The 22,888-nt window shown below is 38.9% G+C and overlaps 2 protein-coding genes across 4 annotated transcripts in view; one reads left to right on the forward strand and one right to left on the reverse strand.

The window, feature by feature from the left end:
• CP (ceruloplasmin) overlaps positions 1 to 6,117 on the forward strand; it is a 22,017-nt gene extending 15,900 nt beyond the window's left edge. Inside the window, exons 18-19 of one of the 2 annotated variants that reach the window (XM_014254352.2) lie at positions 3 to 165; positions 6,019 to 6,117. In XM_014254352.2, coding sequence (XP_014109827.1) covers positions 3 to 165; positions 6,019 to 6,062 — 207 coding nt within the window. In that variant the 3' untranslated portion in view covers positions 6,063 to 6,117. Of the gene's footprint in view, positions 1 to 2; positions 166 to 1,231; positions 3,334 to 6,018 lie in introns of those variants that run through there. The other variant, XM_014254351.2, reaches the window with a different exon arrangement.
• On the reverse strand, positions 3,274 to 22,109 carry HPS3 (HPS3 biogenesis of lysosomal organelles complex 2 subunit 1). Of its 2 annotated transcripts, XM_005525161.3 has the most exons (17): positions 21,834 to 22,109; positions 20,517 to 21,011; positions 19,111 to 19,297; positions 18,079 to 18,164; positions 16,194 to 16,386; positions 15,827 to 15,908; positions 13,887 to 14,041; positions 12,255 to 12,363; positions 11,870 to 12,051; positions 11,326 to 11,503; positions 10,458 to 10,688; positions 8,564 to 8,749; positions 7,237 to 7,425; positions 6,570 to 6,677; positions 6,001 to 6,207; positions 4,596 to 4,686; positions 3,274 to 3,489 (listed from the first exon to the last, which is right to left on the reverse strand). In XM_005525161.3, exons 1-17 carry the CDS (start codon positions 22,054 to 22,056, stop codon positions 3,362 to 3,364), a joined length of 3,030 nt encoding a protein of 1,009 aa, XP_005525218.1. In that variant the 5' UTR covers positions 22,057 to 22,109; the 3' UTR covers positions 3,274 to 3,361. The 2 variants fall into 2 exon arrangements, with proteins under 2 accessions (XP_005525218.1, XP_087917158.1); XM_088061032.1 differs by lacking the exons at positions 3,274 to 3,489; positions 4,596 to 4,686 and having other exon boundaries at positions 6,082 to 6,207; positions 6,559 to 6,677.
• Positions 22,110 to 22,888: the final 779 nt, after the last annotated feature.

Raw genomic sequence — 22,888 nt, forward strand, 5'->3', positions numbered from 1 at the left:
AGCAAACAGGGGTTTACCGGGCAGATGTCTTTGACCTGTTCCCTGGGACATCTCAAACTGTGGAAATGACCCCACAGAACCCTGGAACCTGGCTGTTACATTGTCATGTTACTGACCACATCCACGCAGGCATGGAAGTGACCTACACTGTGCTCCCGAAGGAAGGTAAGAGCCATCTAGCTTAGGAATGTTTGTTATGTTTTAAGATGCACAATGGGGCTCACGGACAGGCCAGCATACTTAGAACCAGTTCAGACACCCAGCAATATTATATGTCTGGAAGCCAAGGTGTTGCAGGCCACCTGGTCATACTTCCCGCAGCACTGCTCAGGAAAATGAAGTAGCTGAAGGACTGGATGGTAACTGACTATTAAGTCACCTTATCATCATGAAATCTAAGTGACAGAATTTTTTATTTAAAAGTAATTCTTCATGAGATAGAGTATTTCTGTACCCAAGAAGTGCCAGTAGTGTCAGACTTCATCTCAATCTTTGTTCAAAACAAGCACAGCTGATAAATACAGCTGAATTCATCATTCCTGTACAGCTGAAGTACTGAAAAACTAAAATAGTGTTTACTTTCTCAAGGGCATGTTGTAACTTTATGGACACTGTTACCTTGCTCTAGCACTATTACAAGTGAACAATCATGAATGTTGAAGAATTTTGAAAGTTCTTGCTTCTAAAAACTTAATACAGTTTTAAAAACAGTATTTTCCGCTACTCAAAAGACAGAGCATAACAGGTATCAACAGAAAAAGAACAGTAGAAATAATTCAAAATATGTGATGTATGTATATATATGCAACTATATGATTTACATTTATAGCAATACTAAAAATACAGAATGCAATGTTAAACAGAAAATCTAATTATATTTGATAAACCATTGGAATGTGAAACAACACCTAATTCTATTTTATAAACAGTAAAATTGATTTAGAGTATGTTATGCCAGACCTCCAGACAGTAACAAGGCTAATTTAAAAGTACACAGAAAGACATGTAAAAACAGACTTTCAACTTGGATTAGCAGTATGTTGTTTTTTTTATTATTAGGCATCTAGATGGCATTAAAATGTACCCTTAAGTGCACTGTTGTTCTTAAACCTAACTCACAATGTTCAGAAGGTACTCAGATCCTCTGAGTTAGTTTTGGACTCTGTTGGCCGCATGCACAGACAGTTCTTTTGATGAAATGTAACAAAAAGCTTTTTTTTTCCCCCTCCAGTCAAACAGTCTCTGCTCCCAAGATTATTCAATCAGTTCAACTGTAAAGGCATGACAGGCACTCAAGAATGATAAAAGAATTTTAACAGAGTGATCCTCCAAGGTCTACCTTTATTTCTTGGAAAATACTCTCTCCTAGACCACTCATCTCTACAGGTTTTGGAAGATTTCACATAGTGGCCATGGCTAAGAAAAGAACCACAGGCTAACACAGCTGAATGGATGTAACAGCTTATAAATATATGTTTCTATAAATGAAAACAGTATCTTGCAATATTCTAGGTGATGGCTAATGCATGTTATTTAGGAGCTGAAGAACATGGAAGAACTAATGAAATGTACTTTTTTTAAAGTTTGCAAATAACCCTGAATAATGGCAAAATATGGGGTATTGGTCACCATACTGTCACGTTTTGCTAGATAGGTATGTCTGTAGTAACTGCTTAGAAAACAGGAATTTGGTTATCACTTTATCCATCGGTTCACACTGAAAAGATACACAGTATTGTATAATTGAGCAGTTAACAAAATAGTTCTATTATTTCTGTTGAATTACTTTACAATTTTATTCAGTAGTATCTTTCAAGAATGTGCATTTAAAATATTTGGTTTTCTGTTATGAAAATAATTCCAAGGCAAAATTAGGCTGAAATAAGCCTCATGAAAAGCAGACCGTGAACGCCAAAATTTGGTGACTATGGTACTGAAGAGCTTTGCTCTGATGACTCTTAAGTAACTCCTGCAGTGGAACCATTTTGCTGTTGCAGCCCTTGGCAAAGGAAAAAGGAAGTGTTTCCTGAAGGATGTAAGCAGCAGTAATAGAGGATGGCTGATGCTAGTCAAAAATGAGAACAGTAAGAGCGATATGGTTGTGTTTCAATAACCCAACTCCTCATATTAGATCTGTGCTAAATGAGAAAGAAAGATGTATGGGGCAGACAGGGAAAGCAAGATATCTGGGCTTTATAACTGTAAGAGTGAAACTGCTTCTCTGTAACAAGCCTAAATCACTTCGGTCTTTTTAAAAGATTATACTGAAACCAGCATAATACCTACCAGTAAATCTACCTGTAGCAGGAATGCTATGTAAGTAAGTTAAACTACTTATGTAAGTTAAACTACTTTTATCTTTTTTTTTGTTAATGTATTTTTGCTGAAATATAGACCATCTCTTCTGACTGACTTCTACAGGTTTAAATAACATTGCAACTCCGGTGAAAACAGTTTTATGGAGTCACTGTCAGCTAATTAGGCCTTTAGATGGTTTAGATGGTAATGGGATCATGGGAGTCATTGTATTTTTGGTAATTGTCAAAAAAAAACCAAACTACATTCATAAGAAAGTTATAAATATGTGTGACAGCGTATTATGACTGAATTCCAGCTCTGAAGGAGCAAAAAGACTCTTTCTGCTCCCAAGACAAACAAACATCACTACACACATGTACAAGCACCTGAGATGCTTATCAAAAACCCTAGAAGAAATAAGAGTTTTTGGCTGTATTTATGGCCTAGCGATACTTCAAATACTGTCTACTGGCTAAGCATAACGGAAGAAAGAGAACAAAGACCAGCAAGCCAACCACAGTCCATATCTTCCATTTGTTTCTCTTTGATTAATGGCCTTTTCTTGTGAACTGCTAAATTAAAACATTCTCAGTGTAACACTTGCCTGGGTATGTAACCAAGATGACAGAGCAGCAGCCCAATTTTGCCAGCTAGAATTCAAGGAAATGTCTGTATTGCAGTACCAGTCAGTTGGGCCCAATTCCACTTGGAAGAGTAGGTACTCACTTTTACTCGTACATAGACATGCCTGAGCCTGAATTCCTCCCTAGGTCCACGATCCAACTAACAAAGATTTAAGACTGACGTTCAACTTTACTTTCAGTGAACACTGTATGTTCAGTTGGACTGCAGAATCTGTATTCCCCACCTGCTTTGGCACCAGAATTAGCTTCAAAATAGATGCTTTGCCTCAGGAAAAAGCTGTCCTTCAGTACTTGACATAGGATGTATGTGAAGGAGTCCCACAGTACCTAATAAGGAGCTCTACTGCTTGTTGTATTTACTTTTTTATTACAGTACATTTTTTGGAGTTGAATGGATAGCAGATCCACAGGTCATCATTTTAGGTCAGCAACTTCCCCTGGCTGCAGTGAAGAAGATGTGGCAGAAAAAATCCTGCAGTCCCATCCTCTGGCAGAACACTTAGGAAATCCCTTAGCTCCAGTTCCATTGCAACAATTGATAAAGTTTCTGCTCAGAGCCGGGGAAGAAATATTGTTTAGGTATTTTGAGTTTAAGGCACAGAAAAAGCCCCAAAGCATTAACAATGTAATTATTAAATAAAGTCATCAAATTATTTAAATATTGCAACTGGAATTAAATTTGAGACATAGTCATTTGAGCGCATATACAACTATGCGAAATCTAAAAAGTAAACTGAAATTATGACTTTAGTAAAAACCTCTGTCTTGACTCATTAGGTCTACACGTCTGCTCTAATATTTCACATGTTTTGTATGAAATGCAAAGCAATTATTAGTACCCTAACTGAACACTATTTGTTAAACTGGATGCTTTGCAAGAAGCTTCTCAGACCAAGCTCTGTAATGTTACATTCTTAAGCAACTACAGCAGTTACTGCATGAAAATAAACCCAAAGAAAAACTGCTAGCACCAGAAACTAGAACTTTATGATAAAGCATGGCAATCTGTGCTGCACAATGCAATCCAATCCCACAATGTTGTTCTTCTCAGGCATTCCAATGGCACACTTTTAACAATATATGTGCTTTATTTAATATTCCTCATTTGTAAAAACAATCACACTGGCCCCTCAGCTACACACAGTATGATTAACTTCTTACAAATATGTAATGGTAGGACTACAGAACTACTAGGGTGGATTTCTCTACTTCTAGTATTAACACACTCTTTTTTTCACTCTATGACCTAATCATCAATACACACTTAAGCCTCCTCTGTTATCAATAGCAGCCTATTACATAAGAACCATAAAGTCATTTAGCTTAGAAAAAAAACCAATCACAATTAGTACTGTTTAGCAGGTTTCTTAATGGTGTCCATTCTTGACCTATACAGAAAGAGTACGATTACAACAACTTACCTGTTTTCAATACAAAATGAATGCCATGATTTTTATGAGGTTACACTACCTTCATTGCAGAATTCTGTGCTAATGACTAGAAAGGATGCTAAACAGCATTAGCTTTAACTGAAGAAAAAGACCCCCTTTTTTTCCAAATTATTGTACCAGTAGTCCTTAGTCTGAACAGTTATTAAGAAAATTAGCTGATGTACAAAGCCTTCTGGAATTGAGTTACAACCAGTTGATTTACCTTTGAGTGATGAAATAAGAACAGGGCAGTCATTTCCAGTAAGTCTAGTTCTCTTGCAAAGTTCAGGAAGCAGCTTCTTCCACCACAGAGCCTAACCCACAAAACCCCATAGCAAAAGTGTAAATCAACAAGGACTGCAATTAGAGTATGAAAGACCTGCTAAAAATACCCTGAACTGAGCTCAGATGTGTACAAATACAGGTCAGTTATTATGAACTCAATAATTAGTTTATATAATGGTTTGAAATGCAGTGATTTTACATATGTTGTGTTTTTCAATCTTCAGGGCGACTTTTTTCTGCTAAAAAATCTTTACACAGTGTCCTCCACAGCTCTATAGAAAAAAGTTTAGAAGACAAAAAAAAGCCACATAATTAGCAATACCAATGCAGTCTGAGATGATGTTTTTCCTCTCAGAACAGCTCCATGGAAAGCGGTGGCATTGCTTTGTCTCCTGACCTGATTTGTCTCATTCCAACAATTTAGAAGTAAATTAGGCTTTGTGCACAATTTTGTAGATAAGAATGGACAGAAGGAAAGGGATTTCTTTCCTCCTTTAAAACTTGGCAACTATTTTCTTTCACTTGTGTTCAGATTCAGTACTGCAGCCTCACATTCTACTCTAATGTGGAAAAAACCACAGAACCTATTTTCAGATCAGAATAAAGAGCTCAAATCTGGTTCTGAATAGAGTTCTAGTACATCCTTCTGCTAGAGATCACCTTTGCTGACTCCGGTCAGCAGAGCTGCATACAATTAATTGTCCCAGTCACTGTACTGGGAAATGGAAATAAACTCCTGCATTCCTGGAACACTAGAATAAAATCTGTTCAAACACTAAAAATATATAGAGACCTAATGGGAAAATGGGACATAAGAACATAATCTTTCCACTAGTGTATTGGTAGCATTCTGGTTGCTAGAAGGTCAGAAGATGTCACTAGAACACAGATAGAACATATTTAAATGCAATTTCATTCGGAGGACCATGTTTTCTTATCAGTTAGCCTAGTACTAAGATTTTATATTATAAACACTGACAAAAAATTTAGAACATAGTCAGTTAGTGAGAAGCTAGGTAGCTTTTAATTTACAGTAGAAAAAGGTCAATCGCTCTCTTTTTCTGAGGCACTTTGCCATGTAAAAAACACGATACTTTAAGTTTACTATAATGAATAGAGTAAGTGACAAAAGAAACTGGAGGAAAAAATATTCCATTACATTACTGGGGACTGAGTAAAGGAATTAAAATGCCAAGGAAGAGGTTGAAGGCAAGCTAAGGAATTTACTTTGTCTGAAAGCTAGGCAATGTGATCCATCCAGAGTCCATCTGTACATACAGAATTTCAGTTAGGGAAAAAAAACCCCAAAACAATAGTGAATAACTGTATTGATAATAGCCCACCTGATTGTCACCTTTCAGCTCATGCTGAGCGTAGAACACAGCTGCATCAGGACACCTTCTGAGAAGCTGGTCGATGGCTTCCTCGTACTTGCCCAGACGGGTACTGCTGAGGACACGGATGGTGAGGCCAACATTGTCAGCTTCTGTCAGAGGCTCCAAAACAGGCAGAGCTGATGCTATATTGATTGACTGACTACATAAAAGAGACTGAAGACAAGAAGAGAAAGTATTCTTTGGATTTAAGACAAATGTTGCAAAAAAATGCTAACCATAACCTTAGAACAGAAGTCCTTACTTGTTGGAATAATCCTGAATTAATACTTCCCTTAATAAATATTGCTGAAAACTGAGAAAGCAAGTTTAGAGTAGATGCAAATGAAAATATTGCTATCAACAGAACTCTTAAGTATTTTTTTCTCCCATCATTTCAGTTGCCCTTTTATCTTGACTTGGATAACTTAGGGGGGAAGAAGAAGGAGACTCACTGGAGAAAGTTGTTCATACAGACATGAACATCCTTAGAATTAATTTAAGATATAAAGCAGTAAGACGTAATACCTGTTTCATACCTGTAGTCTTGAGATGTCTCCATGGTAATCTTTGTCAGATGAACAACCCACTGACATTACAGAAGTTACCCATGGGACGATCAACCCAAAATGACGACAGGAGTTTATCTATACAAGACAGAATCAAGTTGCAATAAAAGAAACATTTCTATTAGTGACAGTTCCATAGGAAACTTACAGTGAGTAAAGAAAATTTTAATCTCAAATACCATAATTTAGAAGAGCACGTACCCTTTCTTGCCTGGATTGTGTAATTTAATAACAAATAAAACAACCCAAATAAACTGGAAACTTCTATTTAGTTCTGTATTTCAGCTTTCCTGTTTGCAATTCTTTAGAATTCATTATTCACACAATTTTCTCATCTAGTTAGCTTTGTAAAATTGTAAATAATCCACCTGAAAAATTCTCTTTTTTTTCATTTTAACCCTAATTTCTATCCACAGCTGAAACTCCTGCTAGAAGTATATTTGCAAATGTCCCCAAGGAGCAGGACTGGCCAAAGACAGAAATACTGATTTGTAACTGCACACCACCTTACTTGACTTCAGACTTGCTTCTTTTAAGAGATAAACTGTCTAGAATTAAAATATTAAGGATGGTACTAGGATAGATCTTGGAAGAACACTGCAGTCCCAAAACTTCCTCTGTGTGGTTCACAACTTACTAGATCCTCTGTTGTTTTCAATGGCTTAGTTTCAGGAAGCTGCTTCCTTGATATTCTCCAAACATACTGAGAAGTAACCCTCAATAGGAGTTCCTGAAGTATTTCTTCCTGAGACGACACTACAAGAAGAGCTTCCCAGAAATCCACCAGGAGCTGGGGAATAGTGTTTTCACTACTATTACACAGCATCTAAGAACAAAAATGACAGAAGACAGCAAGTTAGACTATGGTGATTTTTAGTAGCAAAAGTTAGAGAAGAGGAACAGTTTTTCACTTTTACTAGAAGTGTAATTTTGAATCCTTTTTTGTCTTGTGATTCTATGTAATACACTGATATGCAAAGTAAAAAGTTCATTAAGTGATTTTAAGGTAATCAATTCAGACCAACAGACTTGATTCTTCAAGATTTACTCCACTGCCAGAAATGTCAGTACAACTGGCAGCAAGTATTTACAGACTGCTAATGAGGAGGATTTTTACATATGTCAACAGACAAGTAGGTGTTTTCAGAAGAAGCCTCTATAGTCCATGATAAGATCTACTGTGTAGCTCAGCTGGTATCATGGTAGGACTCACAAGGAAGATGTTTTAAGATCTGCTGTGCCAGCAAAAAGGATTTTTACTTGGTTTCCAAATGGTTTTACACAACACTTGTTCTAACTGGAACTTCATGACTTGCTCTTTTTGATACAAGTCTTCACAGTACACAGATACAGTAAAGACTGCAATACACTGACGAACACGTTTTAACCCAAGTGTTGCTATTCATTGTAGATAAAAGAAAAAAAGGTTTGTCTATTCCCAGCTTAAAGAAAGCAAGCTTCAGGGACACTAAAAAAACTATTAGTATTTCTTCTTATAAACTGCAGACACTTTTCTTTCACCAGTTTATACAGTTCATCAGAACATGATATACCTTCACATTTAAGCCCGATTCTTTAGATGCTCTAAAGATTTATTTAAAAGGAGCTTATGGAATTAATTTATCTAAGTTCTGTTGTTACACTTCAGTGGCCTTGGGAAGCTCTATCACTAGGAAGCCACTGAAAGGGCTCTGAGATCAGGGTATTTTCCATTCAAATGATAGGGTAAAAGCAAAGAACTTAATGGATTTTTTTTTTCCCCCCACTTAACCAGTGTTTTGTTCCAGAAGGTCCAGTTTCTGACTCTGTAACCACCTATCGTGACTAGAATATCTCCAACCCTCATGTCCCTCTCTCTGCAGAAATGCTTAAATGTAAGTGAAGGAGCAACTGAGGCTGTTTTTCTTTCCCACAATAATGTCACTATGAAAAAAACAGAAGCAAAAACATGATCACCAGCCAACCTTGAAAAAGGTATCTGCTTCTTCTAGTTCAATTTTCCTGTTCTCATGTAAAGCCACAGTGGCAGCCACCAGTAAACCAGGCTGCATCTCCTTCAGGTGAACAGCAAACTCAGTTGGCATAACAATTCCTTCCTTACGCTGATGCAGCAGTCGTGGTTGCCCAATGAAGCCACAAGCCAGTGTTGTCTACAAACATAATTAGATATAAATAAGGTAAAGAATTCAATATATGGATGATTCTACTCAGTAAACTCAGTATTTCCTCAGGTAGTGAAATTTAGATGGAAGCAGTCAGGGAAGAAAGTAAATCCTTTCTGCAATTCATAGAGCAGCTCTCCAGACACAGAGATCCAAACCACATTTTGGAGCAACAACTCCTGAAAAACAGGCCCTGTGCCTAAACACTGAAAGTAATATGCTGTTGAAAGATAGAGTTAGTGAGCACATAAAATGGATTTCATAAAGAAATCCCAGACATTTTAATACACAGGGTGGTTTGAAAAATCACTGGCTGACTTTTCAAGAGGCTACTTTGCTACATTTCAGTAGACTACTTTGCTAAAGTGTGATTTTTATTTTGAAAATACCCCTGAAACAATGATCAAGATGTGCTGCACTTTGTGCAACAAGAAGCTATCTTGAGTCATGTGAGTGCTTTTGAAGGTGAGTGTAACAAAATACTACTCCCATTTTAAAGACAGTGGAAAAATAATGGCTAAGTAAATTAAATTAATTACACAAGAAATATAAGGCAGAACTAGAAGAAAAGTTCAGATTAGCTATCTGAAAGTGCTTCTTTTTTCCTGCTTTGAAATAAATAGATTTTTTAAAGGTGAAGTGCAATGGAACATATTTTATAGATCAGATTAGAAAGAAAGAAAACCCAACCAAAAACACTGAAACCAAAGCCACCTTATTCTCAAAATAACATTAATGCACTGTATGTTTGTTCACAACATGGCAATTTCATTTGATAGTGCTGCAAAAGCCGATGATGCTGAATATAATTTCTGAAACAGCTCCCCACAGTTCCTTCCTTGCAACTCAAAACCAACTAACTTTAAAAACTCTGAAGGACTTCTTCCACCAAAGCATGATATCTAACTTTGAAACAGCTACCCATTTATTTCAAAAGTGTTTAGATTCCCAGTATCCCACTATAAGAAGAAGCCTCTGTTTCCAACTCTATCACCTTTGAATATTCCACAGTCTTGATCAAACTCAACAAGAAGTAATTTACAGACTGGTCACACACATGTGCACATCTGTTAAAGAGACAGCTCCACTAACATTTTTGCCCCCAGTGATGAGGAATTCTTACTTTGATAGCTCTGAAATAGGTTCTGATCTGGTCTCAATAAGAGTTATGCGCTTTGATTCCATATAAGATATAAAACAGTATACAGAACCTTCAGTTTGTGAGCACAATGGACAAATATTCTTTCAAGATCAATTTTATAAGGGCTGTTTGAATACAGATGGTGTTTTGATGGTAATATTAATTTCAGGTGAAGAGGTGTAGAAATGCTACTATACAATCCTCCCATGCAGCTGAAGAGCACTGGCAGAGTTGGTTACAACCCAGTAAAACAACATCTAATTGATCGAGAATTAAGAGCTCCAAAATTTATTAAAAAACTTTTTATTAAAAAAAGCTTGTTTTGTAAGTCTTTGCCAAGACAAGAATTACCTACCTGCAGGGTAACCTCTACAGTCCCAATGTATGTAAGCCCCCCATTCTACTGTTACTGCAGACATTGAGTGGACCTACAAAGCATATCAGGAGGCAGAGGGGTGATCGGAAGTTTCCTTTACTGTTAAATGCAACTACAAGTCAAACTATTGACTTGGACTTTGTAAAGCATGATTGGCTCATGTTCTTGGCATACTTTACCTCCTTACAGGAGTCCATTTCATGTTCATACATTGTTAGGTCTCCCATTTTCAGAGCCAAGAAAGCCTTAGTAAGTGTCAGGACTGCTGATGGCATCATCTTTTCTACTTTCTGAAGATACTTCACAGCTGTCAAAGGACATATGTTTCTCATGCTGGGACTGCAAAGGACGTGAGGCAGCTGCACAGGGTCCGCAAGATAGAATATCTGGAGAACTTTATTTCCTGATTCCTATTGAAATAAAAGCCATTTGACAGCTCAGACCTCTTCAGATATTCATTCTTCTATGGCATATTAAAATAGTGCAGTTCTGTTGTTTTGTTTTTTGTGACTGGTTTGTTTGTAGTTTTTTAAAACTGAGAAGTTCAGTTTAGCGATCAAATCACAGCGCCTTTCCTGCCACTCTACTGGTAATAGTAAAGGATTGCTAACTGGTAGTGATTCAACCCATATTCTGGCATGCTAAGAAGAACATCTACCACCAAAATGAATTGTTTTTAGCAATCTGTACAATTTACCTGTGATCAAAGAAACAGTTTGTTTTGCTACAGAAATGAGAGATGACAGAAATCTGAGGCAAGGCTTTCTTAAAACAGAAGTGTCTCTGTGCAAGTGGGAACCAGATGATAGCAACATGCATCATGATAGCCAAACCTGTAAGATGTTGCTTGAACACAGTCCAAAGCATCACAGGTGCTGTTTGCTATTCAACAAAAATGGGAAAATAAAAATAATGTGAAAAAGAGTAACTGTAAAATTAAAAAAAAGCAGTTCAGCATTTTCAAAGGGAAAGTGATTAATATTTGACACACAATTCTTAAAATCAGAACTAAATTAGCAGATTACAAATAAACCAACTTTTTTCTACCTTACTTAATTCTTCATTTGAGTCTTCATTAAGAGAATGAGTTAAGTAAAATATAAATCCTTTCGCGTATGTCTGCATTTCATCACCTTCTGAAACTAGTCTCTTTAAAACTTCAGTCATGGATAAACCTGACATTCTGTAGTATGGCAAAGCAAGGTGGTAATCCTTTGTGTCAAACCTGAAGGAAATAGAGAGGAAGGAAAAAATAGCAAAACAACTCAGGGCAATGCTTTTGCCATCACTGTAAGAATTAAAACTAAATCAAACTAAGTCGCAGGCACATCAGTTATCTGCATATATTGTTCATGTTCAACGTAGTTCCACTGAGTTCAATATAATTCTGAGTAATTAAATTCTGTTCAATGGCAATAAAGACAACCAGCTACTGAAGAGAGGACTAGGTTAGGCTGGTTTTGTAAAACACAAAAGTTTGTATTAAATATACAGTACTAATGCAAAATAGCAAAGAATTATGGATTTTCATTTTAAGGTTACACTACTGGAAACACAGCTCACCTATGCCACTTTGACATCTAAAACATACCTGCCGTAGCAGTCTCCTAAGAAGGCACAACTTTCTCTGAATGCTTTTATAAGATCTTCCTTCTCATCTGATTTAAGGAAATGAGGGTCCATCATAGCTGCTCTGACCAGTAGGTGAGCCTCACTTAGAAGATGGATGCAGCTCTCAGTTTTAACATTTTCGTAAGTTCTACTATAATCTACCTAGAACAGACACAGGATATACTTAGGCTCCTGACAAAAATTAAGAATATACAGGAACAATTCTAATGAGGACAGCAGCCATTTGAAACAGGATTATGGGCTACTCAAAAGAAATACATTACACTATATTCAGCAAATTCAGAGATTAATTAACAATACTTATTTTTAGTTAGCAAACAACAAAAGCAGGAGTTGGGCAATACCATTTCTCTGTAAAGCTGAATTGTTGAAACAGTGTTTATAATATATAAATTCCAACCAGGCTCTGACTCAGAATTTGTTCTGGATTTGATGCTGTCAGTCTTTCTGGAACTAAAGAAAAGAGTTGAGTTGTCAGTGTTGAAACAAACATTATGCAACCAAAAAACCCCCACTTACTTTGTAATTCAAATGCATAAATGCATACCTATTTATGTTTACAGAGTAGTAAGTGCTGGAGAGTTAAGCTGTGAATTTATGTCATACTGGCTAGTAACAGAACGGGGACAGGCATGTTCATAAAATAGAGTCATCATCAGAAGTGTCCACTACATCTTCTCCTGTGCTTAACACCAGGGAGTATCAGGAATCATAGAATCATCAAATGGCTTGGCTTGGACCTTAAAGATCATCTAGTTCTATCCCCCATGTCATAGGCATGGGATGCCACCCACTGAACCAGTCAGATAGCCCAGGGCCTTATCCAACCAGACCTTGAACAGTTAAGTAATTTAAATTAGCTGTTTAATCTCCTATAAGGACTTAGCGGATGTTTGCCCCTGCAGCTCTGTTGAAGAGTTTGACAAGACATAGCATAAAGAGGTATCAGAATGCTTTTATTCTAAAATGTCGGCTCCATCTGTAAAGCCTTAAGGTTAAAAACACTGTAGGAAAATGGACTCTTTTTGTTCTGGTTTTTAATTTTATTTTAACTGTACAGATGTAAAGATGTTTACATCTTTATTTTAAAATGATGGTGCTACATAGCTTAGTATTGTCCAACTTACTTTCTTTACAGAAGGCAAAAAGTATGTCTTCTGCAAATGCCAATTAGAGTATGTGAAACAACACAATTGGCAGAAAATGTGCTTTATACAAGAAAACTACAGTATTTTGAATACTTATTTCTCCTGACAGGTTTCTCCTTTTCTTCTTCTGAATAATGTCTGCTCTAGACTTTAAGAAATACTGGTTCAAATAACTCTTCAATCAACTAAAGCTGTCCCACTCTTGTTAATTAACTTAAACTGACTTTAAATGTGGTTTCTGAATAGTTGTTTAGAATAGCTGCTTAGCTGTTTATGAAAAGCCTTCAAAAATGGAAAGGGAATAGCAGTTGCCATGGAAACCCATAAAAGTCACATATGCCTCTGGCTACACACATGCTACAACAGTAACTTGGGGCTAAATCTGATCCAACTTCTGTCATGGATAACTACAGTGATGTTTGTAACTTTCTCGGAAAGAACCCTTAGCCAGGTAGACATTTAAGATAAGACATTTAATTTTGTGCTGCAACATATTTGTAACCTGTAGCTTTGGCACTACATATTTTTGGTACTCTACGTTTTTAGTCCAGATAAATATTTTTTCAATTCTCATGAGAAATTCTTAGTAATGTTATTTTAACATGTTGCTGATTTCCAGCATTTGTGGCTTTATGCTCATTTCTTCTATGTCAATAAATACAACACAACTGGGAAAAAAAGCTTGACTGCTCTCCTCAGTCACTGAGAAGGCAATTATTTCTAATGAGTTTTTCAACAGAAGAACCACTCTTAAATTGCAATATCCACAATTTCAGCACTGTACACAGAGCTATAAGTACCATCTCCCTGAAAGACACAAATCCTTACAGCATCCTTCTTGTAGGCTTTCTTCTTTCAGTAATATCTTCTGTGTCTGCCTTAGTCAAAAGAATTATATGGTTTTTGAAATGACAGATAGCTCTTGGTCCTATAAAAAGCTGCATTCTTAATGTACAGACATCGAGTGTGACAGGTGGACAAGCCTACAAAGGAAAGTGACTGTTTTGTAATTTCACTTGGTATGTACATTGAATTTTTAAATAAATCAGAAAAAAAACAAGTAAGCTTTGTACAACGATCTGACATTAAAAACATTCACTGACTTTCCTAACTTTGAGTGCTTCATTTAAGCAAGAATAAAAAATACTCATAAATGCCTAACAAGAATCATTTAATGATGAGTGAAAAAAATATTTCATTCTTCAAAGTATCTGCACAGTTTCAGCTATGTTTCTCAAAATAATTGAGTCTGAGGTAGATGCCTAACATGGAAAACTTTATCCTGAACAGTTTGAATTTGGTGAAGTTTTAAAAGACTGCCTGCTTATAATTCAGTTGCTTATAAAAAGCTATTACAGATAGAAGTATTATATTTGCTTGCCTACTGTTACCTTACACAGCCAGTATTATTTCCCTGATTTGTTCTATATGCACTTTTCATGTAAAACATATGCTGTTACCTATAGTGGACCAAAAAATTGAAAAATGCAACCTCATTTGCATAGAAATGTTCTAAATTTACAGCTTTAAAAAGACAAAATACTACACTTACAAATTAACATACAGTGAAACAAGACAACAAAACATTATAGGTGTAACCTGCTTTTTGAAGACACCTCAACATTTCTTGAAGGAGGTGGAGGCCTACAGTAGTGATCTGGAGGATCTAGACTGTCCTGGGCTAATGAGACCCAGAAAGAGGCAGGTCTAAAACTGGTTTTAAAAAACAGCAGGAAAAATGGTAATAGCAAATAATAAAAATAACCATAACACTTCCAACTCCGCATTGGGGTAGGGACATCCATGAGGGAACTGGGCCATGAAGGACTCACACCAGCGCAGGGATGCCCCTGAGGGACTGTAGCCCATGGAGGGGTCCATGCCAGAGTGGGTGGGCACGCTGTGGATGGCAAGCTGCAGCACGGAAATGTGTAGGACTGCAGCCTTTACACCTCTCCAAAACTCCTACAGACACAGAAAGTGTGTCAGTTGACTGACTGGAGGAACTGCAACGGATTTCAATGTAACCCACAATGAAAACACAGAAAGCTGAGACTGGAGACTGGACAGGAGAGACTGTGTCATGTGCTGGTATTTGCTATCCAGAGCAAAGAATACATGTTTGGCTCTTGAAAATTTTCTTGAAAATTTTCTTGAAAACTTCTGCTGGCCTATGGTTTCTTTATGTCTGCTGTCTACATGCTCAGAAGAAATCCTTAAATGCTATCTTAAAACAAACCTCTGTCTATCCTTCCTACTACATTTATTAATGTGTATCACAATCTTTAAATTCAATAGATTTTTACTGATAAGCAACTTAAGGAAGGTGAAAAGTTTAGACCTCCAAGTAGCAAAAGCCCTCCTTCAAAAAACATGCCCTAAGTATCTGGTAGCAGACTTCTTTGACTGCCTACATGCCTCTTAGAAAAACTGGTTTTTCAAGGACACCTAAGAGAGAGAAACAGACAACAAGACAAGAAAAATCTTTGTTAAGTTTTATGCAGAAGAGCATGGAATTTAGTTTAAAAATAAGTGTTTTTATAGCTTTTCATGTTTTTGAAAACATTCTACTAATGGTCTACAATTTTACATGGCAATAACAGGTTGTTTCATTGAGATATCTGCAGGCCACCAAAATACAACACGTCATTCATTTTGGATATTATTATATTGGTTCAGCCACCAGAAACTAACAGGATTTCAAAATATAAGTCAACTAAGTGCCATACCACTACCCCCATTCATTAGTGAGATAATGAGAGGTGTACCTTCACAGTCGTGTCGATATAGGGATCCTCACCACGAGCTGCTGCTGCACTGCATCGCACTGTGAAGCACTGCAGGCTCTGACTAGAGCAAAAGAAGAAAACACAACAATGAAGGAAAGAAATTAAGATTTGAAAAAATCAAGTAGCCAAGACTACAGTGAATCAGCTGTTTTTCCTTCGAAGAAATGGGCTTAAAAGCCCAAGCAGTAGGGTATGATGAACTACCACATGAGCCTGCCTTGAGATTTCCAGGAGGCTATGAAGGATGTATCAGAAGCAAAAAAAAAAAAAAAAAAAAAAAAAAATTAAAAAAGGGCAGCAGCATAGAGAAACAGTCATACTATCAGTAAAACCATGAACACAGTACCTTGTAATGACATGCAGGAACTGTGGAGTGAGGACTGCCTGCTCTGACTTCTCTGAATATTGGTAAGTAGAAATTAGCTCTACTAACTTTCCAATGGAGTAGAGATATCCAACATAAGGTAAAGAGAAAAAGCAGAAGAGACTCAGAAGTTTTCTCTTGTTCTCAGTTTCCTCATAGGCTGTTGTAGAAATTCCTAGATGTAACAATGAGAAAGGCATTTTATATACTTCATAAATAAAACCCTGGCAATTCCATTCCAAGCATGATGTGTAATAGAATCAAACATGCCCAAGTTGCAGACTAGTTTTCTTAGAAGCTTGTAAAAAGAAGTTCTATATGAAGCTCAGTGCATATGTCAAAAACTTCTATGACATGTTGTCTCATTTGGAGGCATTTTCACAAAAATTTAGATTTAGCACCTAGTGAAGAAATTCAGTAGTTCTAACAGCATTAGAGAGTCCTAAAGTCACTACAGTTATGCATCCATGAACTGAAAGCCTGATTTTAGACAATTACTTTTAAATTGGAATGAATACTCATCCGGAGCTGCAGCTCACAAAAAAAAAGGTCATTATTTATGGGGAGGAAAGGCTGGAAATGGCAGAATTTATTAGGATGCCACTTTAGCAGGTAACAGCTGCGTTTGAATTCTACAGACACTCTTGTCAAAGCCTGTAAATCACACAAGAGTGTAAGACAGCAAGTGGTTCATTCTTTTCAGTCAGCTGCAGTCAGCTGCAGTTAAATGAGGCATTGCTACTTAGCAGACAGTAAACCATCTCAAACTGAGTGAGCAGTCAATATAAGTCAAGGGCCAACCATGTCCTGGGATGCATAAGGCCCAGCACTGCTGGGGGTCAGGGATGGGATTGTCCCACTCTGCTCTGCACTTGGGGCAGCATTATCTCAATAGAGTCCTGGGGGCAGTTTGGGGCACTACAATACAAGAAGGATATAAACCTATTAGAGAAGAGACTAAGGGAGTGCTGCAAAGACAGTGAAGAGTCTGGAGGGGAGGCTAAAGGAGGAGGGCATTTGGTTTGTTCAGCCTGGAGGAGACTGAGGAGAGGCCTAAGAGCATTCTATGTCCAGTTCCTCAGGGAATGGCATGAAGCTATGACAGGGAGATTTAGATTGGGTATTAGGAAAAGGTTTTTCCCCAGAGGGTGGTCAGGCACTGGCACAGGCTCCCCAAGGCAGGGGTCATGGCCCAAACCTGCCAGAGCTCAAGAAGCATTTGGAAAATGTTCTCAGGCACTCGGTGGGACCCTTGGGGTTCTCCTGCACAGGGCCAGGAGTTGGATTCAATGATCCTTGTGAGTCCCTTCCAACTCAGGACATTCTATGATACTACAAAATCTGACTGCTAACATACAGCATTAAATTCTTCCATGGGTCTTTTGGAGCTTGAGTTAGTGAACCCCTAAAATCTGCACTAATTCCTTCCAGTTTTAATTAAGGCCCTTCAGAAAGGTAACCAGTACCTTAGTAATTATTAAGGTTTACTACTCTGATTTCCTCAGCTGGCTAAGTGGCAGTCTAGTATCCTGCAAAACTAAGGAGAATTTTATTAACTCAGTGTAAAGAGTGACTGTTTTGCAACTCAAAATTTATCAACAAAGAACTGATAAAAACTGATTTAGTCACACTTTTGGTGTGTTGAATTGGTATTTTAGTGCAAGGTTTATGTAGAACTTGGAGAAATTATGACTTTTTTGTTAACAGCAGCTCAGTTTAAATTGCTGAAAAGGGACAAAGTATCTGAATTTAAAAACAAATCATACAGAAATCACACGGTGTATGAAACAGGATACACAAAGAAGCTCTCTCCTTTCATAAGTCTCCTGTGACACAGTCCATTATGCGTTCATGCATATCCATATACCTGTCTGGTATACAGGAAGCAGTTGAACAGAGTGCAACTTTGTCTCTTCACAAAACCCAAAAGGCGACTGGTCGGGTGCAAAACGTCTAGGAAAAAAAGTCCGAAATAACATGGGACTGCAGTGAGAAATGACAATGATATATGTTGGACAAGTAAACAGCACTGCTACAAGAGGCACAGCTCATGTTTTAACACTTAACAACAATGCACACTCCTACTACCAATGCCATTAGCACAGCAATGCCAAGAAGCACATGGCACACCTAGATAGAACTCCATATATTGAGATCCTCTCTGCTTGTCTGCAAAATGCATGTCAAAGTTTGACATCACTGAAGAAATCCTGCAATTGATTTTGACCTCAATTTAACCTTTTTTTTCCTCTTTCTTTTTAGTCCACTGAGCTATTGGAACATCATGCCACCTCTAATACTCTTTTTATACAATTATGTGTCATCCTTTTCCCTGTTTTGCTTTGGAATTCACTGTTGGACCCTGACATCCATTCTTCCTCAGCTTTTGATAGAAATTTTGATGAAAGACTAAATAAGCTTCCTGAGGAAGGGACTTGGAGAGGCAGGTGCTGAACTTGTCTGCCTGGGATCCTGGGACAAGACACCTGGGAAAGGCTCGAAGCTGTGCCAGGAAAGGTTCAGACTCGATGTGAAGAAGTATTTTCTTAGCAAGATTGGTGAAAAACTGAAAAGGCTTCCTAGAGAGGTGGTTGATGCCCTAGACCTGTCCCTGTTTAAGAGGCATTTGGACTGCGCCCTTAATAATGCGCTTTAATAGTGGCTCACCCCAAAAGTGGTCAGGCAGTTGCACTAGATGATTGCTGCAGATCCCTTCCAAGTGAAATATTCCAAGATACTAAAAAATGGGCTTTCTTTGGTATCAAAAGAAACACCAAACCTTATAAAAACCCCAGGAGTTAAAATATCAGGAGTTTCCTTTCAGAAAGACAAAACACACAACTCAGTTTGGTTTTTTGTACTAAATTAACCCATAAAAGGGAAAATATGTCTGTAATACCTGTAAAGCAGATACCGCACTTGGAAGTGCTTTGTGTCTTCTGTAGATAACTCTGTGGATTCCAGTGTGACAGGTATCTCACATAGCTTACTTTCTTCCCCAAGCAGTTCCACTGGCTTCTGACATATGATGAACTCATCTAATTCAAGCTGTAAAGGATCTGTTGAAGTACTTTCATCTTTCACACCTAAGCAATGAAAATGCTACCTTAATTGTTCAAACTATTCCACATGGTAGTAAGAAAATGGTATGACAATATAAACTAAATACTCCAGTTACATCTACCCTGCTAGCACTGGCTTCCTCAAACCACAAGATTTTGAAAACAGCCTCAACAGTCTGAATACTTAAGAGTCAAGATTTCTGTAAAAAAAAAACCCAAACAGGTAAACTGTTCATTAGAAGGTGAGTCAAAGGCAAATGGCTGGTCATCAAAAAGTGTTGACATTTGGCTGAAGAGGTTTTGAGAAGGCAAAGGAAGCTATGACAGGAAATTGTATTATCTTTAACTCACTTAAGTCCTAGAAAGCAAATCCTAATAACACTCAGAAAGTAACTGGAACTTTTCTATGTAGTTTTTAGCAATAAAAAAAAATAGGGGCAGGATGCCATTATCTGAGGAAAGACCCATCTTCACTTAGTGAAGAGCATTACATTTATATTGTCCCTATCTGAAAAGTCTTATTTACCTTTAAATTTTTTCTAGGTATAGTTTCCATTTCTAAACAACCATCCTTTTGAGTTTCTTCAGTTACAAAGAAAGGACCTTCCTAAGGTTTGTTGGTGTTGATCTGATAAATATACTTTTGGAGAAGTGGGAATTGATAATTGATTATATACAGATTGATGTATTGCAATACACGGGAATGAAACCTGAGTACATCTATTTCCAGGATTTCTAGAATTCTAAGGTAAGCCCCGGAATAAGATAAAGGACTGAAAAAGGAGAATTTGCTTGATTATGGCAGGTTCTGAGCCTAAAAGTTAAAAAAGTACGTAGGCATCACAACAGAAACATTCTTAATTGTGTTAGCCAGCTCCTTAGGCACTGACACCAATAGAATAATTTTTCTGAACACAGCACACTAAACTACTACCACTTTAACTTGGCCCATTATGGCACCCTAAACTAGGGACCTAACTGTGTGACTGCAGAGGCTGCAAAATCCTCTAAGTGTGCAGCATGATGGCGTATTTGTTTGAAATTTGAAATGTCACCTCCAGCTGCAGGATGGTACAACTTTTCATGCTTTAGACTATTTAGCTGATAGTCAGTGATAGGACAATCTGGAAATATTTTCTGAAGGGCAAAGACCTTGTTCAAGACTATTTCAGAACAACAGGAATCAATAAGCAGATTCTTAGAGATTTAAAAAAAAAAAAAATTAAATTATTTTAGCACCTACCTCCATCCACAGCCTTTTCTGGTGCATTGACTGCCTGAGCACATTGCTCTGTCCTGTCTGCCCTCTGCTGGACCAGTTCCAGTTTCAGCATTAGAACATCCAGCTCTGTTGTTACAGCTATATGTCTGGCACAAAACGCAACTTCAGCAGGAATGAGGTTATTAATGTGCAAAATTAAGGAGCGTTCAAAATCTAACACAGTCAAATTCTGATTTATGACCCGGTATTTCAAACAGAACATGACTAGTTTATTCTTGCAGCCCACAAGAAGATCTCCATTCACAGGACAACACGAAATGCACAGTGGAGGATCTGAAAGTGGCATTTCAACAACTGACATCTGTTCTTTTAAGGTTTCACTGTATGACTCTTCCATCTTGTGACCAACCATCCGAACACACACACGAGAACTCCCTGCAGACATGCATCTCCAGTTCATATATGCTCTTAGGAAAGTTGCTTTGCTTTTTTCTTCAATTGTCACCAGATAGTCTCCTTAAAAGAAAGCAGTTACACTGATACATCATGAAAAAACAGATGACAGTTTCTTTACCTGCTGTAGTGTGCTACAAAGAACATCTTCAAGGCTCAACTCTTAAAAAAAATTCCAAAAACAGTTTTCACCATTTTTTCTCTAACTGAATACAAAGCACAAGTTTCTTTGCTGGGTGGCACACACTTCTCACACCACTAAAAGCAAGGACTTACATATGTAGGTCCAGAGTAACTCCTATGTAAATCCTCTCTACAAATTGTGATTGCATACAAGGTTCCCCCCACCCCCCCGCCTTCTTATATCCATTAATGAGGAGATGTTTTGTTCTCCACAGACCATGGAAAGCAATAGACAGACCACCCACTCCGTGCTCTAAAAACAAACAAAAAACCAACAACAACAACCAAAAAACGCAAAACAAAAACACCGAAACAACCCCCAAAAGCAGGGGAGGGAGCACAGACCGCAACCGAGCCGTAGGCAGACGACGAAGGGAGATGTGGCTTCCACCCCTCCCTGCAGGCCCAAGCGCCGCCGGCGCTGGGACCGGCCCGCGTTTCCCAGCCCGGCCCGCTGGCCAGCCCGCTCTAGGAGGCGCGCCTCACCTCCGGCTCGGAAGCAGCCTGAGAAAGGGGCTGAGGGGGAGGCGGGTGGAATGGCCAGGCCCTCCTGCCGCGGCGGAACCCGAGCAGCTTTGTTCGCCTCCCAGAGCCCCCCATCCCCGCCCGGCGGAGCTCCAGGGCCGCTCTACGTACTCGAGCCTGACGCGTCCCGGCCTCTGCAGCCGACCACTCACGGACCCAGCCACGGCCGGGACTGACCTGTCGAGCTGTGCGCCATGCGCAGCACCGGACCCAGCGTGGCGAAGGAGCCCAGGGCCTCGCAGCGGCCCTGTTCGTGCACGGCGAACACCTCCACCTTGCAGCTGGCCGCCGTGCTGGCCACGAACAGCACGTCTTGGCCGCAGCAGAAGTGCGACGGTTCTTGCTTGCAGGGCACTACTCGCTGTGACCCGAACGGGTGCAGATTGTACAGCTGCACCATGGTCCCGAAAAGTTCCGCTGTAGCAGCGGAGGGAGCACCCGCAGCCTCCCGGGGCGGCGCCCTCCACTTCCGCCGTGGGCAGAGCCGCCTCCGGGCGGCGCTGTGCGGGGGCGGCTGCGGCCGGCAGTGTGCGGCTGCCCCGGGACAGATACTCTCCTACCTGTCCGTAGGTAGGAGGTTCCGTGTGCGTGGCCTTGGCGTGTTTCCACTGCAGAGTGAGCACCCCCGGAACCTTCCGTCATGGCAGAGTAGCGCTGTACACTAGTGGAGCTCTTGAGTGGGAAGAGCAACTGGAAGTGATCGTTGAGGTGTGAGACGGACTGGGAACGGTGGCTCGTAAATGGAAGACCTTGATGACAGGTGTTTGGTCGGTGGTTTGTGTGCGGAGCAGCCTTCACTTGGGCACGGCTTGGAGCCGCTACCGCCGGCAGGAGCATGCCTAATGCATTAGGCTACTGAAAGCTGGGCTCTCCCAGCGTCAAAAATAGAAACTTTTTTGTATTTAAATACAGCAGTTCTTTCTTAATAACCAACAAAAAAAAATTAACACCCAACCCAACAACCAACCCAAAAAAGCCTAGTTATTTCACAGAATATTCCCAGGTAGAAGGGATCCACAAGGATCACTTGAGTCCAACTCTTAGCTGAATGGCCTATATGGGAATTGAAACCACAACCGTTGGTATTGTTAGCACCGTGCTCTAACCAGTTGGGTCAGCACTTTTTACACAAAGCCAAGTGTCCTATGATAGAGCTGCTTCTATGTGTCTCTAAAGCTCTATTCATGTGAGCATACTAGTAAAGGATATTCGAATTTTTTTACTATGCTAAT

Source organism: Pseudopodoces humilis, chromosome 11 (genome assembly GCF_049639895.1).
Source record: "Pseudopodoces humilis isolate 2021_Gansu_Grassland_sample_001 chromosome 11, ASM4963989v1, whole genome shotgun sequence".
NCBI classification, from domain to species: Eukaryota; Metazoa; Chordata; class Aves; order Passeriformes; family Paridae; genus Pseudopodoces; species Pseudopodoces humilis.